The sequence below is a fragment of the Mchenga conophoros genome, linkage group LG5 (genome assembly GCF_057382185.1).
Source record: "Mchenga conophoros isolate Kocher_MC1m ecotype Shallow Benthic linkage group LG5, M_conophoros_male_GT1.1, whole genome shotgun sequence".
In the NCBI taxonomy this organism is placed as follows: Eukaryota; Metazoa; Chordata; class Actinopteri; order Cichliformes; family Cichlidae; genus Mchenga; species Mchenga conophoros.
The window spans coordinates 32711693-32731032 of NC_140530.1; the positions used below are offsets into that span (position 1 = coordinate 32711693).

At 38.5% G+C, this 19340-nt stretch overlaps 1 protein-coding gene across 4 annotated transcripts in view; it reads right to left on the reverse strand.

The window, feature by feature from the left end:
• Nucleotides 1-19340, reverse strand: part of nav1b (neuron navigator 1b) — an 83631-nt gene that overhangs the window by 52880 nt on the left and 11411 nt on the right. For 2 of the 4 annotated variants that reach the window (XM_085274968.1, XM_085274964.1), the window contains exons 1-2: nucleotides 14912-15323; nucleotides 127-935 (exon numbers count right to left, since the gene is read on the reverse strand). In XM_085274968.1, the coding sequence (XP_085131094.1) occupies nucleotides 127-908 (782 nt within the window). In that variant the 5' untranslated portion in view covers nucleotides 909-935; nucleotides 14912-15323. Of the gene's footprint in view, nucleotides 1-126; nucleotides 936-14911; nucleotides 15324-19340 lie in introns of those variants that run through there. The other 2 variants (XM_085274966.1, XM_085274965.1) reach the window with 2 other exon arrangements.

The following is a 19340-nucleotide window of genomic DNA, read 5'->3' on the forward strand; positions in this document are numbered from 1 at the left end:
ATAAGACCATGAATAATAAAAAAAGTATGAGACATTATGAGTGTGCATTATTTTCTCTGTGTCCTAGAAATAAACTGCAATCTATTGTATATCTTCCTATCTTAAAAGGTGAAACACTGCCCTCACCTGAATCTAAATGGAGCAACAGCAGCCATGTTGACCTTTCCTGGCTCACTCCCTCTGCGTGGCAGGTTGAATGTTTGATGGGAAGACTTTGATTTGTTGAAAAGCTCCCTGTCAGAAGCTTCCAGCTCATAGTTGGAGATGTTCCTCACTTCTTTTTGGAAGTTCTCTATTCCTGCTGAAGATACTCCTGGTATCTCATTTCCATTTGCATTTTTACTATAAAGAAGACGTCCTCTTCCGTAGCCTACCTGAGGATTTGGTGGGCGGTGTCGCAAAGTGTTACCCTCTTGCGCATTGTCCACACTCCTCTGACGATACTTTCCAAAGGTCCAGTTCTTGTTAGTGTTTCTTCTTAACTGAAGGTCTCTCAAAGCTTTCTGGGTTATCGTGTCGCTGCGGATGTCTGATGTGTCTTTCGAGCGTGGAACTTCCCTCTTTGGTATCTGAGGGCTGCTGTAAGCTGAGCAGGTTCCATCAGCTCGCCCTGCAGCTGCTGAGCTTCTATGTGAATACATGCTAGTCTTTTGGTGCAGCAGGTTGTTCTTTAAAGCGGCACCTCTCAGCAACTCTGCAGCTCCTGAAGAACCAGAGAATGAAGAATATGTAGGCCGTCGTTTTGCGCTGTGCTGATACTGCATTGTGGGATTTGGGAGCCCACTATATTGCTCTTTGGGCTCTGCCTTTGAGACCGACATTGTGCTTCGAGGTGACGGCAGACTGGAGCTGACACCTGCGTCACTCTGCCTCCGAGATATGACTTTGATATTCACTCCGCTGCTCATGGTTGTTGACAGTCACTGCTCTGAGATCTGGAAAAGAATTCAGGAAAGACAAATACAGTACAGCAGTTACAACAAGTACAAGATAAAAATATATTTTCACAACAGCAGCAGCAATAGTAGTACATGTTTGTAGCAGTATTATGTGTAATAATAAATATTCAAATGTTTCAATATTGCCTTCTGTTATTTTGGTTTATTTCTGATTAGTTCAGTTCCAGTGTCAAGGTTGAATCTTGATTATTAAGAGGTGGGGGGTGTGGGTTGGTGTGGGATGGGGTGAGCACTTCTACTGATAAATGGCTGATATGGCAGGGCCATCAGCTAATGCATTCATCTGGGCCTCACAGGCTAAATAAGCTGGCTCAGATAAACTGTTCAGTCTCACTTCCAATTCACCTTGCATTAAGCCTCTTTAATGTCTGTGGCTTGATTAGTTTATGTTTATTCAATTATCTTCAATTAAACATCTTGTGTGGACTCCTTGCCACCTACTTTTAGCCAGTTTGTGATAAACATTCTGCAGATTTTAATAATGCCACCAAACAATGACAGAGTTGGTTTTGTGTGGGGAAAAGAAGTGTTAGAAACAGAAAAATCAGTGAGCATTTATTTAATGGATGCAGACCTTTAAACATTAACATAAGGGCTAAGTCACACTATAGTACATAGGATCACAACGTCTTTGCCCGGTGACTGGACTGAATTGTTTTTGCCGTAAGCAACCAATTGCAAGTAGCTGGAGTGACCAACTAGTTGGCCAGAGATTAAGAGTGTGACTGCTTTGACTGCAAGGTCACGTGGCTGGAGGCAAACTGTCTCTAGATAATTGTGATCTTACTTTGACTAACTACAGTTAAGGTTTTCAAATAATTACTATTTAAGTAATAAATGCAACCAGACTGCCAGCACTTTGGAATCAATCTGCACCAGAGAGCAAAAACTCATCTCTGATGCCTTTTTTTGTTACAGGCTACTAAACTTAACTGGTGTCCTGTTGACACTGGAAAATCTATAGCTCTAAGTGACCTTCTTACTGTTATATACTGAAAAAATAACATATTTTTAAACCTTTCTGTGCACATCAAAATATACAAATGTTTATGTGTAGACATTTATCTTTGCTACATTGTGGATGATGGATAACGAGTGAGATTTTTATCTTACTAAATACTGTAAAACAGCTGCACATTCCAGGCTGTCTGCTTCAGAGACAGTTTCTAACCACATGACTTACTGAGTGAATACAAACATGAGCGAGTGGGAAGGAAGAAAGAGGAGAAGATGGTTTGAGGGGAAGGAGCATTATACCATTATGTATCGATTACAGCATCAAAGTAGCTTGAAGGTCTAAAAAACAGACCAGTCACCAGTTCAAATTCCTGTTTGGGGAGAAACACTAAGATCAGAAACGTCTCATGTTTGTGTGCCCTTGATTGCACCTCGACATGAAGCAGTGAAGCAAGAAAAAAAAATCCGGGGTTAATAATAATGAAAGGAAAACAACACTTTTTAAAAAAGATACAATAGATTAAATTGAATTGTGATCAAAATAAGAAGAAAACAATTAAACTGCCTAATTTCTAATTAATCAAAGCACCATGTGCATTTCAAAATGTGCCATATGCTTCAACAGCTTTGCCTAATGTATTCTTGGTCCTTTACCCACAACCTCCAGTGTGAAACGTGCTGTGAAAGCCAGTGGCAGACTGACACCATTTGGCACATGCGGTAGGAGGATGGCTCCTTTCAGGCCATGCCAACACCGTCTGTCCCTGTCATGGCCAGCAGACAGCACCTCTCCTCCACAGATACAATGTAGTGATTCAACAATATATACCACTTCAATGAACTCAGTGAGGATGACTTTCCTGAATGGATTGTATAGTAGGTGTTGCAGATTCACATTTTCTTTCCTAGAAAAACTTTCTGTCATTAAAGCCCTCAGTCAAAACTGGAATCCGTTTTAAGCTCGGCAACTTTAATTCTCTATATTTTTAACTATTGTCTGTGTAACAATGATGGAAATCAAAATGCCCAACCACTGAATCAGACATAGTGATGTTTCTGAACCCCTTTCAACATTGCATAAGGCTACATTCAACACCAAAACAGATAAAATTGATGGAATAATCACACATTTATAGTTCATTTAACAACTACAACAAATATTGTGCAAGTATTTGGCTATTTACATTATTGTAAATTAAAATCTAGATGGTTATCTGTTTTGGACATTTCACTTAGGGGATGATGCGCCTTGTCGCAGTTTTCTGACACAGTTTCATAGATCAAAATATAAAATTTATGGTTCGTAGATAATACAAAGAATTGGTTTCAGCCCTACGATCAGATAATTATAAAGACTATAATGGATTCTGATTAAATATACACAGAAAGGAAAATAATGAGCATGCCCTGTTAACCCTGTCAAGGCAGACGTTGCCGATTTGCAACAGTTAAAAACTAACAACCTGATTATCCACATACATATTTTATGAGTTTTTTTACTCAGAAGTACCACTGCAGGACTTGGTTGTGCATTAGCAACAAAAAACTTAATTTGAGCCTGAGAGGGTTAAACTTTCTGAATATGTACATACAAAACCTCATTTAAGCAAATGTAAATAAATAAATAAATAAATAAATAAATAAAAAAAAAACACCACACACACACACACACACACACACAAAAAAAACCTCCTTTGTTCACATGACTCTAGTATCTGGGTTTTTTTTTATGATTAGCAGTGGGAATGCTGCAATATACATTGGTGTAGTAGTAGTGTAGACATTCCATTAGCTACACAATGCTCATAAAAAAGTTCCTGAAATGTTTTCAAGCGCTTCATGTTTGTCTTTTAATATAGAAATCATTCATTTTACTGCTGAGTTTTACTGAGTTTGTTGCACTAGTTGTTTCAGTATGTAACAATTAGTTTTTGCATTTTTCTTTTCCCAAAGCAAGGTACTTTTTGGCATTTCAAAAACACTTATTTTGTGTTTACTGTATTAATATAAAGTACATGCTTCCCAATAGTTTGCCGAGATTCAGTTTTGCAAGTGCTCATTCCATTAATTTAGTCTAAAGTGATTAAACATGTGATTTTAGTCTAAATAAATAACTGTTACTAGTAGTAGTTTTAATGATAGTTTTAAATAATATTTGGTAATAAAATCTGCACAATACTTCCATGTGTTTTATTGGGTTTTTTATGTTTTACTTGAGTGATGCCTTGAAACCCTTATACGTACACTGAAAATAAGGAAAGTTTAACCTGTCAAGGACAAAAATGTACAGAAAATTCTACATCAAGACTTGTAATCATAGCTTTCCTACTTTTGTTAAGCCTCGATTTACAGGTTGTTGGCGTGGTGGTTAGTGCTGTTGCCTCATAACAAGAGAGTCATGGGTCCAAAACCACAATCTGGCTAGTTTGCAGTGGGGTCCCTCTGAGTACTCTGGTTTCCTCCCACAGTTAAAAGTCATGCAGTTATTAGAGTTAAAATAAGAGTTAATTGGTGATTCCAAATTACCCATAAGTGTGAGTGCAAATAGTTGTTTGTCTCTTTGTGATAGACTGACGAGCTGCCCCAGTCCCCCTGCAACCCGGATAAAGATAGGAGGATGGAAGTTGTTGTAAATCCATTCAGTTTTTATGTTAACCAGACTCTAGACTTTGTTGAACATTATGTAATATGAAGACAACATTTAATTATTTAAGTATTTAAGTGACCGAGCAGTATTGGGGTAAAAGTTATTGAATAGTGTTGGAATAAAGTGACAAAACCGTGAAGGACTAAAATATTCCAAGAGCTCAACTTATTTCATTTAAACATGTTTCAATCATGTTTTATCAACACAAAATGCACAGGTTTATTGAATATGAATAAGTTGTGTTGATTTATCTCAGTTGTTTAAGTTTCTGCCAAAGCAAAACAACTGTGTGCAACCAATGTCCACTATTGAATTAAGTAAATCCAACATATTCTTTTTTCAGTGTATGAGAAATACTGCTTATATGCATATGGATATGCACACACAAACACAATGGTTTTCATGTCATATTGAAATTAAAGCCACAACACACAAATACAAACAATTTAACACTGATAATTTAAAAGATTGCAAAGATAACTTATATTAGTTCCATTTTTTTATTTTTTATTTTAAGTTTTCTAAATAAATAACATGGTAGTATCCTCATTGAAAAAAGTTACATTTTTACCTATATCTCAAATAAATATTCTGTTTTAAATCTACACTGGCATAGCCAAAAGAAAATTTTTCATCTTACCTGAATAAAGAAGTGTCCAAACTTTGTGTTCCACAAAGAGACAATAAGCAGTGTGATGTGCAGGCTAACTGGCTCTCATAGTAGAGCTACACCTAATAGGGAGATCCAACTTAAGTAAGAGTGCTGTTTTGCAGAGAGCTTTGGCAAATGAGAAGTCAGTGAGAAAACTAGAGGGAAACCTTCATCTCCAACAGCTCAACAATCTCTAGTTTCTCTTCTCTTCCCCGAGGCCACATATACACACACCCACTTCACCTATTATGACCAGAGATTAGTGAGTCATACTTAAGTCTTTTGCCATTGGAATCATGTGTCACAATTTAAATGTGACTGTAAGCTTTTTATTTATTTATTTTTAAACATGCCAGTCTTTCAGCAAGCCATCATCAAAGCACCTTGCCAACTCTATGAGGAGCTAAAATTGCTAAAATTGTTCTCCAAACCTATCATCAAGCAAGAAGGCCAGACTAAAGATACTTAAACAGACCAACATCATGTCTGCAGAGGATCAGTTTACTCTACTCTAAAGTGTCCAGACTGCTCAGGAGCCCTGTACAGCTGATAATGTCAGGCCTGATAATGTACTCATAACACATCAGCAGATTAAATTTCAGGAAACGCCATTAATCCATTTTGGAAAATGTCTGAAATAAGGATAAAAAAAAAAAATCTAGAAATAATCAACATTCAGTGAACCTTTTAAATGCTTATCAAGCCACATGTAACCATTTTATTTCACTTGCAAGGCCTAATTTTGGTGCTGGAGAAATACACAGTCCCAATCTCTTTGCTGCTCATGTTTCTCCCCATGTAGCCCAGCTCCAATAGATAAGCGCTGAATGAGTACATCATTACATTATCTACATAATTCAATTTTCTCAAGACTGTCATATTATCTACTTTTACAAGTTGCCTGATCTAATTGTTATATATAGCACCAAGGCCCAGATTCCTGATTTTCACCATTTCTTTCTGTGACCTAGCTTTCCCAAGGAGAAACTCTGCTGGGGGAAAAATGAACTGAGGTCAGCTCAGAATGATCAGCAGCACACAGATGCACACATCCAAATTTAATATATGCATATGAACTATGAAAATATGTAACTAATGGAAGTTTCTTCTTATATTTGGTGTAAGGCACAGTGTAAGTGATCCAGTTTCCAGAAGATAATTTAATCCAGTTAACAAAAAAATGTTAAATGAAAGTTGCAAATAAAAAAAGAAAAGAATAAATAAATAATAAATAAATAAAATTTTATTTATATATCACCTTTCTAGACAGAGTCAAAAAGTGCTGCACAAAAGATAACAAATAATAAAAAGGTAAAACAGACAATATAAAACAGGCAAAAATTAACCAAAAACAGTTTTAAAAAGGTGAGTTTTGAGTTGTTTTTTTAAAAACAACTACTGAGTCCACAGTTCTTAATGTATGAGGGAGAGAGTTCCGGAGTCTCGGGGCCACAGTGGTAAAAGCTCTGTCACCCTTAGTCTGTTTTATAGCAAGTAAGCCCTGATCAGATGACCTCAGGGACCTGCTAGGGACATAGGGCTGTAGCAGATCGGAGATGTAGGCTGGTGCCAGTCCATGCAAGCCTCTGAATGTCAAGACCAGGATCTTAACACGTACTCTAAATTCAACAGGAAGCCAGTGTAGTTGAAATAGCAATGGTGTCACATGTGAATACTTGGAAGATTTTGTCAACAGCCTAGCGGCAGCATTTTGCACAGCCTGCAGACGATCCAGAGAACCTTTGCTTAGACACATAAACAAAGAGTTACAATAGTCCAAGTGTGAGGAAATAAATGCATGTATAGCAATCTCCAGTTCAGGGTGAGATAAAATAGGGCTTAACTTAGCCACACTTCTTAAATGATAAAAACAAGACCGAACCAGAGATTTCACATGCCCATCCAATGTGAGAGTCGAGTCAAAAGTCACACCTAAATTCCTGATAGAGGATTTAACATACATTGAAAGAGGACCAAGGGTTCTCACTATCTGGGATAAAAAATCTGTCCGCATATGAGGACTTCAGTTTTCCCCTCGTTGAGTTGGAGGAAATTTGCAGCCATTCAATGTTTGATGGAAATATCGTGATGCATGCTCAATCATCCAGGCAAGGACATCCCAAAAAGTTGGTTCTGTTTATCTAAATAAAAAGAATCAGCTTTTTGAAATAAGAGTAGCATTTGACTTATCTTGTTGCTTAATAATCAGTGTTTTGTGTTTAGCCACATTAGTGCTGTGTGACTGGAGCTCACAAAGTTAGTCAATTTACTAACTTTACACTTTCACATTTGGGTAAACTGAGTGAACTTTGATTAGCACAATGTATTCACTCATTCATATTCAATGTGAGAAGAGACACTCAGATCTGCTTTTACCCAGCCACCTCCTCCAGCTTTTCTTGGAGTGGTGGAAGAGTGGTTGTGGGGGACCAAAGCATTCCCAGACCAGGCGAGAGCCATAATCTCTACAAGTCCACGGGGCCTCTGAACCTCCTCCCATTTTGACAATCATAAAACACATTACCTAGGAGGCATTCAGGTCAAAGGCTACCTAAAACTGGGTACTTGCAATGTGTAAATGTGTAGTGGTGCTACTGTAAGCTATCTAGTAAGTGCAGAGACCCTTCAAAAGGAGATTGTTTCTGCAGTTTGTATCCATGAGCTTATCCTTTTGTTGACTACCCACAGCTTTTGGTCATAGATAAAATGGGGAAGGCAGACTGTTTGGTGAACTGACAGCTTTGCTTTCACTCACAGCTCTCTTTACACTACAATAAAGCTGTATGGCACAAGCACCATGGCAGACATGGCGTCAGTCCTTTAAATTAAATTTCCTTCTCCATCCCCCCTTACTTGTGAACAACATCCTGATAAAGTGCAGCCCTGGTGAAGCTGAACTCCCATTGGGAACTGAGTCTGACTTTTAATGCAAACCAAACACTCTATGGTTGTACCTGGACCAAATAGCCTGCAATCATGTGTCTAATACCCAATATTACACTTATAAATAATAACCAATACTACACATCTTTATGTTGGAACACTGTAGCAAAACTGCAGCAGAGTTCCAATAACCAAAGAGCCACTCAGGTTTGAATCAAGCAGGTCTTTCCTACCAACCATATCCCTCAAGGTTTCAGTGCCACTGCCACAAAGAGTCTATAAATTGGGCATGATTCAGCACCTTGCTGATAGATACCAAGATGGCCGGTGCATAAAAATAAACAAAAGCAAGGAAGTACCCCTGATGTTCACCTGTGAAAAACTGAATAGTGGACACAAGTATACCCACCCATGATTATTGCCTCTCATCTGCAACTTCTGCCCTTCTCCAGTACACTGGATCCTGATCTGTGTTGTTAGGTACACATTACTTTATCTGCACAGTTGTTTGTTTAAGTAATATGGAAGATGTAAATTTTAACAAATGACGAGTACTAGATGTTGTGGTTCTATGCATCTATCATATAAAAAACAAATCACATTTTATTCCTGTGTGTTTGATGACAAATTAATTTTAAGAACAAATTATAATTTGTTTTCAAACACGTTTTTGTGAACATCTAATATATTTACAGCAACTGTTTAAGTGCCCAACTGAAAAACTCGCCGTATTTCTATTTTGGGAATTACTGCAAGTTTTTCAGCGATCACATCACCTCCCTAATTTCAACACAATAGTTAAGTAATCCCTCCTCAATCCATCACACTGACTAACACATTTATAGCACTCTGCAGGAGCACTCATCAGCCGTGTGTCTGCTTACATAGAAAGGCATGTACATTGTTATGTAAAGTGAGTTTTGTGATCTCCAACTTCTCATCACTTCATTTAGTCTTGTAGATATTTGTTGTTCTTCAATTAGTGAAATGTTACCATGAAACTATTAACTACTGACATATTGTCTTTTTTTTTATTAAAGCTGTACTTTGTTTTGATGTTGAGATTAGAGGGGACATTTAGGCAAGTGCATTAATCCAGGGATTTACCCTTATTAGTCACTTTATGTAATTAACCATGGTCAGTAATGCTATGGCAGGAACAACAGCATTAAAAAGTTACATATTAAGTCCATATTATGGGCCACTGGTGATGTATTGATCTATATGTTTTAAAGCTTGAGTGGAGCACTTGTCCTTATAAATGAGCATCAAATACATTCATGTTCTTGCCAAATAGGCGAAATAAATGCTTACTAATCCTATTAGAATGAAGTAAAACTCCCAGTACTGAACAGTATTTCATAGTTGCATCCCAGCATATTTTCCCTGCACTGATTTTTATGCATTTCTTGTCAACGACCAATGCGTGGCTTGCAGAGATGAAGAGGGGAGGAACTGTAATGGATATGTATTGGGGAGATGTTAACTGCATATAATAGTAGTTTATTTATGCATGGGTCTGCTTGTAGTTTATCACCTTACGTTTAGTGATTATCTTGCTAGCTTTAATGATTTGTGCAGTTCATTGATGTCAAATTCTGAGCCATTATGCAATGCCTTCATGAGGCAGAAACATATGTTGCCAAGTGCTCAAAAACCCTATGATTTCATGATAAGGAATAATCGCCACAACCAGCAAGTATATAATGATTCCTTCTACCAAAAAATGTCAATTCAGAGATTTTTTTTTGGATAAAATGTGACTATCTTGTTATACTTTCAAGTGTAAACTATTCATTTTTTTGTTCATTTATTTCTTTATAAATGAGTTTGAACTAAATTCATTTCAGTGTACTGGATCCTATAGTGGAATTACCTAGGGGGCATCCAGGAAAACTTCCTGATGCTACAAATAAGGGATCAGAGGACTGATTACAAGCTTAAGATGAAAGTGATTGTTGGATGCAACTGTCAGCAGCAGTTCTTACAGATACTGCAAGTGCCATGTATAAAATAGGGCTCTAATTTCTGTAATTTTCTGCGCACTTGAGCTATTATGAGCTGATTTCGGTTCCTGCGCATGGAGGAGGACAAAAAAGGGGGAACAGGCGCATGATGGTAAAGTGCAAGCTGCATCCAGAATAGAAACAGCTACATTACATTGCAGATGCTGAGAAAGAGCATCGGCTCCAAATATCCACACAGACAGCATGCTAACACAAAGCAAGCCAATAACCCGGAGTGATGACAAAGCTGAGTCTATGTTGACTTCAACCCAGCAGCCTGACCCCGAACTTGAACAAATCACAAAGGCAGTAAGTTCGGTTTGCAGCATTGTGGCCTGCATTTCTACCTGTACATCTTTCTATAGTAGAATTACAGTGACAATCACTTTGTAATTGTGTTGAACTGGTTTTCAGCTTTGCAGTGTTCATACATACACTAAAAGAAAGAATGGATGTGTGCCCTCATTAGGATAGAGATTTGTGTAGCATGTGGGACTGCAGCCTACGGTTTATATTGTTAACTGGCAATTATGTGGCATCTTATGAAGTAAACTGAAAGTAATGTAACGGGTAGTGTAGCAAATTACTTTCTCCAAGAAGTAATTAAGTAACATACTGTATTATTTAGTAATTAGTTGTCGTTTAAAAAAAGTGAGTGAGGTCATTTCATGTAGACATGCCACATCATGTTGCCTCTTTGACATAAATGATTTAATTTATCTGAATTACAACAAACAAAAGTATACACAGCCCTGAAGGATTATGAGCAGTGCGGTATGTTCAGCTGTGAAATCCCTTAAGCGCACTAAAACAACCTGCTGCTGTAGTTATGCAGCTGTTATGCAACTGACACGGTTGTTTGAGGTGAACAGAAACTCCTATAGAAAAATGAAAACGTTTGCCCTGCATGCTGCAGCACCGTGATGAGTCTAAGTGTGGGCAGTTGTCTGTGATGGTTCAACAGCCTTGTGAACTGGGTTATTAGAACAGGTAGGAGGGGAAATGTGGATCAAAAATATACTTTAATCATGGACCAAAATCCAGCAACACCCAAAATAGAAACAGTGATTCAGATCATGCATAAGAAAGTAAGACATGATTTGTTACTTTCATCTTCCAGGCTGCCTGAGGTTAAAAGATTTACAAGTTTCTTTTCTTTATCCACATTCTGCTGAAACTATATGATTGATGACTGACTGACTACACTGAACTAACTTACACCATACCATGTACAATAAAGCAGATAGTTTGCCAGTGACAGTCTTTAGTTTGCAGACATTTATTTTACATGGTCAAACTCAGAATCACCAAAGTCCTTCTTTCACTTGCCACAGTCAAAGTCACATCTGATATGACCGACTGAGCATCTGCTCATGCCATTCCCGAAAGCTGTCACCACAATCAGCTTGTCACAATAGCCAGCAGTAAAATGAAAGGCAGAGTAAAGCCAGGGCTTTCTTTTCCTTTCTCTTGACACAAACTTGAAAATTGTACCGTACGACAAGGTGCTTCACTATGATACATGTATGGTAGTTGTCATTCATTTAAGAATTCGCTTAACTACAACACACCTTTAGCCAGAAAGGAATAAACTGCTTACAACAGTTTACAAAGTTGCAGTGAAAACTGTGTACATTAACACTGGTGAACAAAAACTCATGGAAATTTTAACCCTCTTAATCTTGCAGTGTTATCAGTCCAGATTAAAACAAGGCTGAGCTTTCCTCCTAGTAGGGTCTTAACATAATCCTAGCTGAAGCCTGTCAAGTCAGCAAACTGACCTTTTCCACAAACAGCTAAGGTTTCCACGTGAAACACAAAAAAATAGTGAAACAGTCGTGCTTTTGTTATACAGTTCTCTCTTATAATGCATTGTCCCAGTGCTACTGCACATGTGGGGTTCAGAGTTTGTGTTCTTTTCCCAGAAACTGGTGATACTGTTTAACTTAAAACACAGTCCATTGCTTCAGCCACATACCTGCCAGCAAGAGACCTCCACAGCTGCCAGATGTTCAACACAGTTCACACATCCAGCAATGTGGCGTCCTGTGAATGCTTAATAAAGAATTTGAACCTCCCTAGGTTAATATGCATACTGTTTTCACTAACAGTACACCAAAAATGCTCTTCCATCAGAATCTGCTCAGCTGAGCAGATTCTGATGGAAGAATAGGGGAAGAATGGGGGGCAACTGCGCTGAAATGTCAGCGTGCCTGCAACATGTCACTCAGCAGCTGACAACAGCGACATAAATTGTAACCAGAAGACTTAAAACTGAGGCGCTGCTCTTCCTGGAGGTTTTCTTAGTCAAAACAATCATTTGTTTATTTTTATATGTGTACACTTTAACAAAAAGCAATTAGAATGAGTCATGACATGCATTAATCTTTCCGCCACGCCATTTACATAAAAATGATCCAGAAAAACCGTATGTGAGTGCACAGCTCAGCCTGACATTGTCACTCAGAAGCAGCCCACGATTGCCATCTTTGACATGCTTCCCCTGGCAGCCATCACTGACCCTGCATAAACAACATAAAGCTAGAACATGCACAAAATGGGAGAAGTCACCCCTTGTCATGTCTGAGCTCTGACAAAGGTTTATTCTGAACACCCATTATTATATAACAGCTTTATAGGGAACACATAAAATATGTATCAAGTTTTCCGAAGCCGGCATACATGTCATTTTCGGTTAGCCAAGGTGGAACATGTCTGCTACTGGAGCGTGTCTGCGGACGAGATTTTCCAAACCCCCCACACACACACACACACACACACACACACACACACACACAGGATTCAGGACGCTCTGAGACGTGGCATTTACAAGAAGGGAAAATAAATAAATAAATCTCCCTTTGAACATCATGGTCTCCAGCATTTGAAAACATCCCATCATAACGTCATTGTGCATGCGTGTGTTGTTACACCACAACTGTCGTTGTTATTGATGGTATTTGTAACTCAAAATGAGCTATTTTAGTGTTCAGTAGCTCACTGACCAGAATGCCTACACTGCTACTTCTTTTGACAGGATGATGAAAAGGAAACTACAAGGCATCTGCAAATGCAGCAGGTCTGAAAGTCTTGTACATGATGGGTACTCCCGGGAAGAGGCTAAAATATGCCCTTAGTTACATTTTATAAAAATCACCATAATAAATGTCTCACCAGAGACGACTGTTTCTGTGTTGTGTCATGATAATCCAGCAACTCTGAAATTAGTTAAGTTCACGTTGCATACATGTTAGATCTGTTTTATTTAGAATGACATCACCCACCATTAGTGTTATAGTGTTATGCCAAGCCCCATGTATGGACTCCCTTTGTAGAATTGAATTACTTTATGGTTTGCACTGTATGCATTAGTGCATGCTCACGTTGAATGGCACTTCAGTTCTGTTTAGTACAGACCAGCATGTGTCTGCGGAAAAGCACTACCAAGTACCAAATTGAAAGAAAAAAAAAAGTGCTGATAGAGCATGCTTTGTCAGATTTTTTTATCCCTCTAAACATCACATTGATGTTACACAGATAGGCACATTCTTACCAGACAGCAGTTTGACTCCCAGTAATTTCAGGATTCATAATCCTCATCGTATTCTTGCCCAACTAATGTTATTCCCATAATGTTAGCAATCTAACACTTTACACTAAGATACTGAAGCTTACCTTCTAAACATCAGCATAGTGGAAGTGCCAGCATGCACACAGTACGTTAGCATGATGAGTGCAGCATGTAGCTTACACAACCACCTCACAGAGTCTCCAGGAATTTCTTTGTTTTCCACTGCATTGTGGAGGAGTTTTTCTATATCATTTGGGAAACCATTAAACATCTGAGAAGTTGTTTGTTTGCTTGTTTTTGTTTTAATCTGCCATTGAAACTGTAGCTGAGTTTTGGCCATTTGGAGATGAAAAGCTGTAAACAGTTATAAAGATATTTTCTTTCAGTTGGATTACTGGTCAATGAAAAGAACTCAATGAGCTCAGTGCAATAAACCCAATATTTGAATTTATATCAGCCTCTCAAAGAAATATCTTGAATTTTGGGCTGCTAAATACTCTGCTGAATCTAGGCCTATTGGCATTGAAGCAGCCATTAAAATCACACAACATATTAGCACACGGACTTGATAAAATGATATATTTCATTATTTTTCCCTCCTTAAAACTAAAACTCTTTAAATTTCAAAGGAAGTCTTGTCTTCCAGCACTGAAACAAGAGCTCATATTGATTCAGTCTTTGATGAGGACATCAAAAACCAAATCACGAATAATCACAGGCTACTGGAGCTCAGTGTAAACTTAGTAGATTAGCAGTGATATGGATGAGCCTGACGCAGAAGTAGCCTCCAGCACAAACAGTTATGAGTCAGCAGTATATCCCAGACATTTGCTAGGCATATGACTCCCTGTACAAGGCACGGACAATAAAAATCTTTGCAGGAATTAGTTGAGCTGTTTGACTGTGTCCTATTCCCCTCAGGCTCTTTTTCTTTTTTGTCATACACATGATAGAAATCTCTCCACAGGACACTGCTGTTAAAGGACTGTGTGTGCCGATTCCTCGCATGCTCAACAAATACTACATCAAAATGCACTTATGGTAGTAGAATCATTCAACTGAGATGTTTAGAGAGAACAGGAAATAAAAAGCTAGTATTAACGAAATGATTTCAAGTCCAGTTTAATTCAAAATAATTTAACAGGTAGCATATTTCTTGCTAGTCTATTTTTATTATAACGGATTATTAAACGGACATTGTTTTCTCTATTTATTAAGCAAGAAACCCAAACTTACCTATAATTGACGCTGACAAAACTTAATGAAATGCTAACAAGCTCAGAACATGTGGATGCTGAGTGATGAGCAATATCTCCAGACCTCCATCAGTCCATCCTCGTTGCAGCCCATGTGCTCAAAGTCCTGTGGAAGTCTACTGTCCGGTATGCAAATACCCAGAACACCAAAGAAGCAGCTTCCAGCTCTGAAGCATCTCAGCCTCTGTCCGATGCCTGGATCAAAGTGGGACTGCTCTCTTCCCGCTTGCATAACAATACTCTAGACACATCCTCAGCTGCTGCTGGTGCCTGTGGATGGGACTACTTAGCTACCAGGCGATCTCTCTCTGACTTGCAAATGGACCTGGCACCGTTCCAGTCCAAGTCTTTCTGAACAAAAGTGCTGAGCTTAAACTGGGTCATATACCTGGTGAAACACTCATAAAACAGCCTCATATTCTGCACTTAGTAATCTCTGGCGCTTTCTGTCACTGCATAGCTTGGCGGGTTGCGTATGCATCTTTTCTGCCTGGCGCTCAATGTCCTGAGTCACAGCTAGAGCCAGTGAACTGGACTAATTTGAATTGTCAATGCATGTTTGTAGTTGGCTGCCTACGGGGCACAGACAGCACGACCCCTACTGAGAATCTGGGCCAAAGGAAGCCGGCTCAGAGGTGTCAGCTCAGGAAAAAAAAAGAATGACAGGAGGAGCGATGATATGGTGACAGCATGGGTTCACACATTTTTTTCCTCATAATATTTAAGGCTGGGATTACAAACTGTGACTAAGACACCCCTCTCTGTGTGGTGCAACCAAATATTAGAAAGCGAGTCATATGATCAGCTTACAAGGTTGAATATGTGCAGGCTAAGGACATGTAGTGGAATATAACTAAAATTAACCTGTGCTGAAAGCAATGAAACTACACACTTCAAACGGGTGTGAAGACAGAGGGCAATGAGTGATTTGATGGTGGGGTACGCCATAATTCTCGCACATTTGAGAAAATTGCCTGCCCTTGAAGTTAAATCGCTCTGCAGGATGACTTAAGTTCACAAGGGGAGATTATAGACTGTGGCAGTTTAGAAATTAGACCCCTATGTCCTCTGTGTCTGAGTCTTAAACAGGAGATAAGTGAGGATTACAGTCAAAGATGTGCACTGGCTGGACGCAGAAATTTTCAGAAAACTGTAATTAATCCTCACGCTGCACAGATACTCCACACGTTTGCTGTCTGACCTTGAGAGATGCAAATTACTATCTACATTATAAGATCCCTCGCACAGGGCTGAACATAGTCACAGCTTAATTAAAGGTGGCAAGATAAACAATCAGTAGTATTACAAGCAGGTACAAACATCTCAAGTGAACTGCAATGATAAAAAAAAGTCCTTCATCGTCTTATTAACTGTGCACTTCACACTCTGATGCTTGCATGTGCTGCGTCAGATAATAAGCCTTGTCACCTTTTGCATCAGCACACAGCACATATAACACAGACAGAAAAACGGGTGTGTCTCAAACATAAGCTCTGCCCATATGTGACCTCTGCTGGCTAATTCGTGTAGCTACGTCTCTACGCCTCTCATTATGGCCACAGTGCGTGCTGCAAAGCAGGACTTTGCAATGGATTCAGTAAAACATCAAACTGCTGCTCCCTGAATCAGAGAGGATTGTTCAGTGCTGAAATCCTGCCAAAAATCCCTCTAAACACAATTATCTCATTCCCACCCCACCCTAAATGCATCCAAGGTTTTTGCTGAACAAATCATGGTTATATTTTTCCATCCTAATCTGCTCTAATGACATTAGACAAAACATTGCAAACACTTTTGGTTACTTGTGTTTGAAAAGCTATTTTTGCTTTCTCACACAAAATAATAGAGATTCAGAATGGAGGGAGAACAGGTTTACTGCTAAAAAGTTCAAATTCAATACACTTTTCAATGTGCCGAAAAGGGCGCCTAGTGCAACCAATGACTTGTGCATCAGTCTGATCCTTAAATGCAATATTTAAGGAAGTTAATCAGAAAATTACTAAACAATATTGTTTATTATTTCCTTTTCTTTTTTTAATGTCTTTTTCCTTTTTCTCTGTTTGATTAAATGGTGTGGAAAAGGTCAGCAAAAAGTAAAAACTTGCCATAAAAATTTATAAAGGTGAAGGTAACATATTAAAGCGCTTGTTTAAACTAAAGATATAAGGTGAAATAAAACCAGAAAGTACTCTCATTAGAGAAGCTCAGCTGTGTAAATTTGGGGCATTTTGCTTCTAAAATGACAGATTACTTTTATAGATTCCTCAACTAAACAGTTTAATCTTAAGTAGTGAAATGAAAACAAACACAAAAACAACCAGTGAAAAATTGGAAAAAATTAGGCTACATGAGGTTGTTTTGGCAGAAGTAACACATGACAACATGAACCAAACTATGAATATCAATCAGTTGAATACGAAACACTGCTGTGTATCCAGCCAAACACACCAACACAACACAAACACATTCTCAGTGTGAAGTCAGCTCACCTCTTCCTCCTCACCTGATAACTGGCAAAGCTTCTCCAAGAAATGTTGCCAAAAGCAAGATCATTAGCAAAGAAGTGCTGGATTTAAGTCAGGTGTTTTGTTTTGTTTTTAAAATAGGACCAAATTCCTCCATGAGACTTCAAGAGCAATCACTGCTCCTCCACACACTGATGGATGGACCACAGCCCAGCTCCGTCACTGCCTCTTATCATGCTTTCCCTCTCAGTCTGTGCTCTTCCTCTGGATTAATCCATTGAGTAGCTGTCACTCCACCCCTCTCTTCCTCTTGTTTCCCTCTCTGTCATGAGCCTAATCACATGTACACATACTCTACAACTAGCCAAGGCGGATGTCCACAGAGCAGAAACAGAGGGCTAGTGTTAGCCAATGGCAGGCTATAAATAGGCTTCTTGAGTTCATCATTGTCTCTTCGTATGATGGTGAAGAGCCTGGAGGGCTTAGAGGGAGGGAGAAAGGCACAGCATCACTATCTGCTGGCTTTTACTTCTCTCCTTGCATCGGCTGTAATCTCCATATCGGTTTCACTTCTCCTTATCTGTCTCTTTCATAGGGAGATATCTGAACCTAGCATCAATCATGTTTACGAATGAACGAATGAATGAAAAATAATCCAAAATACAAGAAACTGTGACTCTGTGTTATGATTTACTGAACAGTGGGATGATTTATATCATACCATGCATCAATCTCTTCCGTCTGAAAGGTCATGCGTGCATTTTTTTTTTTTCCACCAAGAAGGGGAATGCCTTCAACAATTGTTGAATGTCATAGTGCACAAGATCAGCAGCAAAATGTCGGCAATTGTTCTTAAAGCAGAAGCAGGTAAATGCACATGCCACAATAAGCAAAGCTGCTAGTCTGCCTTAATAGACGTACAGACATGTTTAGCTTCAGTTCTTTTTCACATAATGTCTGTTGCTTTTATGAAATTTTATATTTCAACAAACAACAAACTGTAAGCGTTATTATTGTGGGAGCATTTAGGAACCACAGCAAAGTGGGGATTCCAAGTTCTGAGACGCATAGTGCATAAAAGTCTCCAACGCTCTGCTGACTCAACAGCAGAATTCTAAACCTCCTCTGGCATTAACATCAGCACAAAAACTGTGCACCAGTAGCTTCATGGCCAAGGAGCTCCTGTAGGTGTAATGTGTCAGTGGCCCAGTACTTTTGTCCATATAGTGTACATGTGAACTAAATGCAACTCGAGAGAAATATCTAAACTACTGCCCACAAAGTTGCATCAATCACTTAAACTCAATGATGTCTTTGAAGAAATTACTGAAGGAAAACGAACGTTGCATCTCTTTAGTAAAACACCTTGTAAGGAAACAGTACAAACCTTATCCTTTATTCATGCTTATCTGAAAGAAGGAATGTGTGCAAGCATTACAAAAACTGGGATGTGCACATTTCCCATTTAAACAAACACAAATGACTTTCTCCCTGAAGAATAATAGTAATGCTCTCATCTAAAGTCAGAACCAAAACAATTAAAGCTGCTCTCAGCTACAACATGGCAGACAAATGGATTTCATTTTTTTTATTTTTAAAAAAAAAAAAAAAAAAAAGGTTCATAAATATTTCTAATGGGTTTCTTTATTCCTGCCAAATCACACAGCTAAATGAAAAGTTCTGCTGCTCTTTTGTGCCATTTAATTGTTGGTTTCTCTAGTGCAATCTTACTTCTATGGTTACAAAGAAGGTAAACCTAAAACATATTTTTTGTCACTGGGACTTGTGGAGGATGTACTTTATATCTTGCTTAGTTTTCTCAGAATTTTATTCAGTCTTTTTATATTCTAATGATTTTCTTTGCTTATGTAACGTACTTCGAAATACATTGTTTGAAAAATAAAAGCATTTCCATTGCCCTGCCTTTCTTCCTCTTGTTCTTCT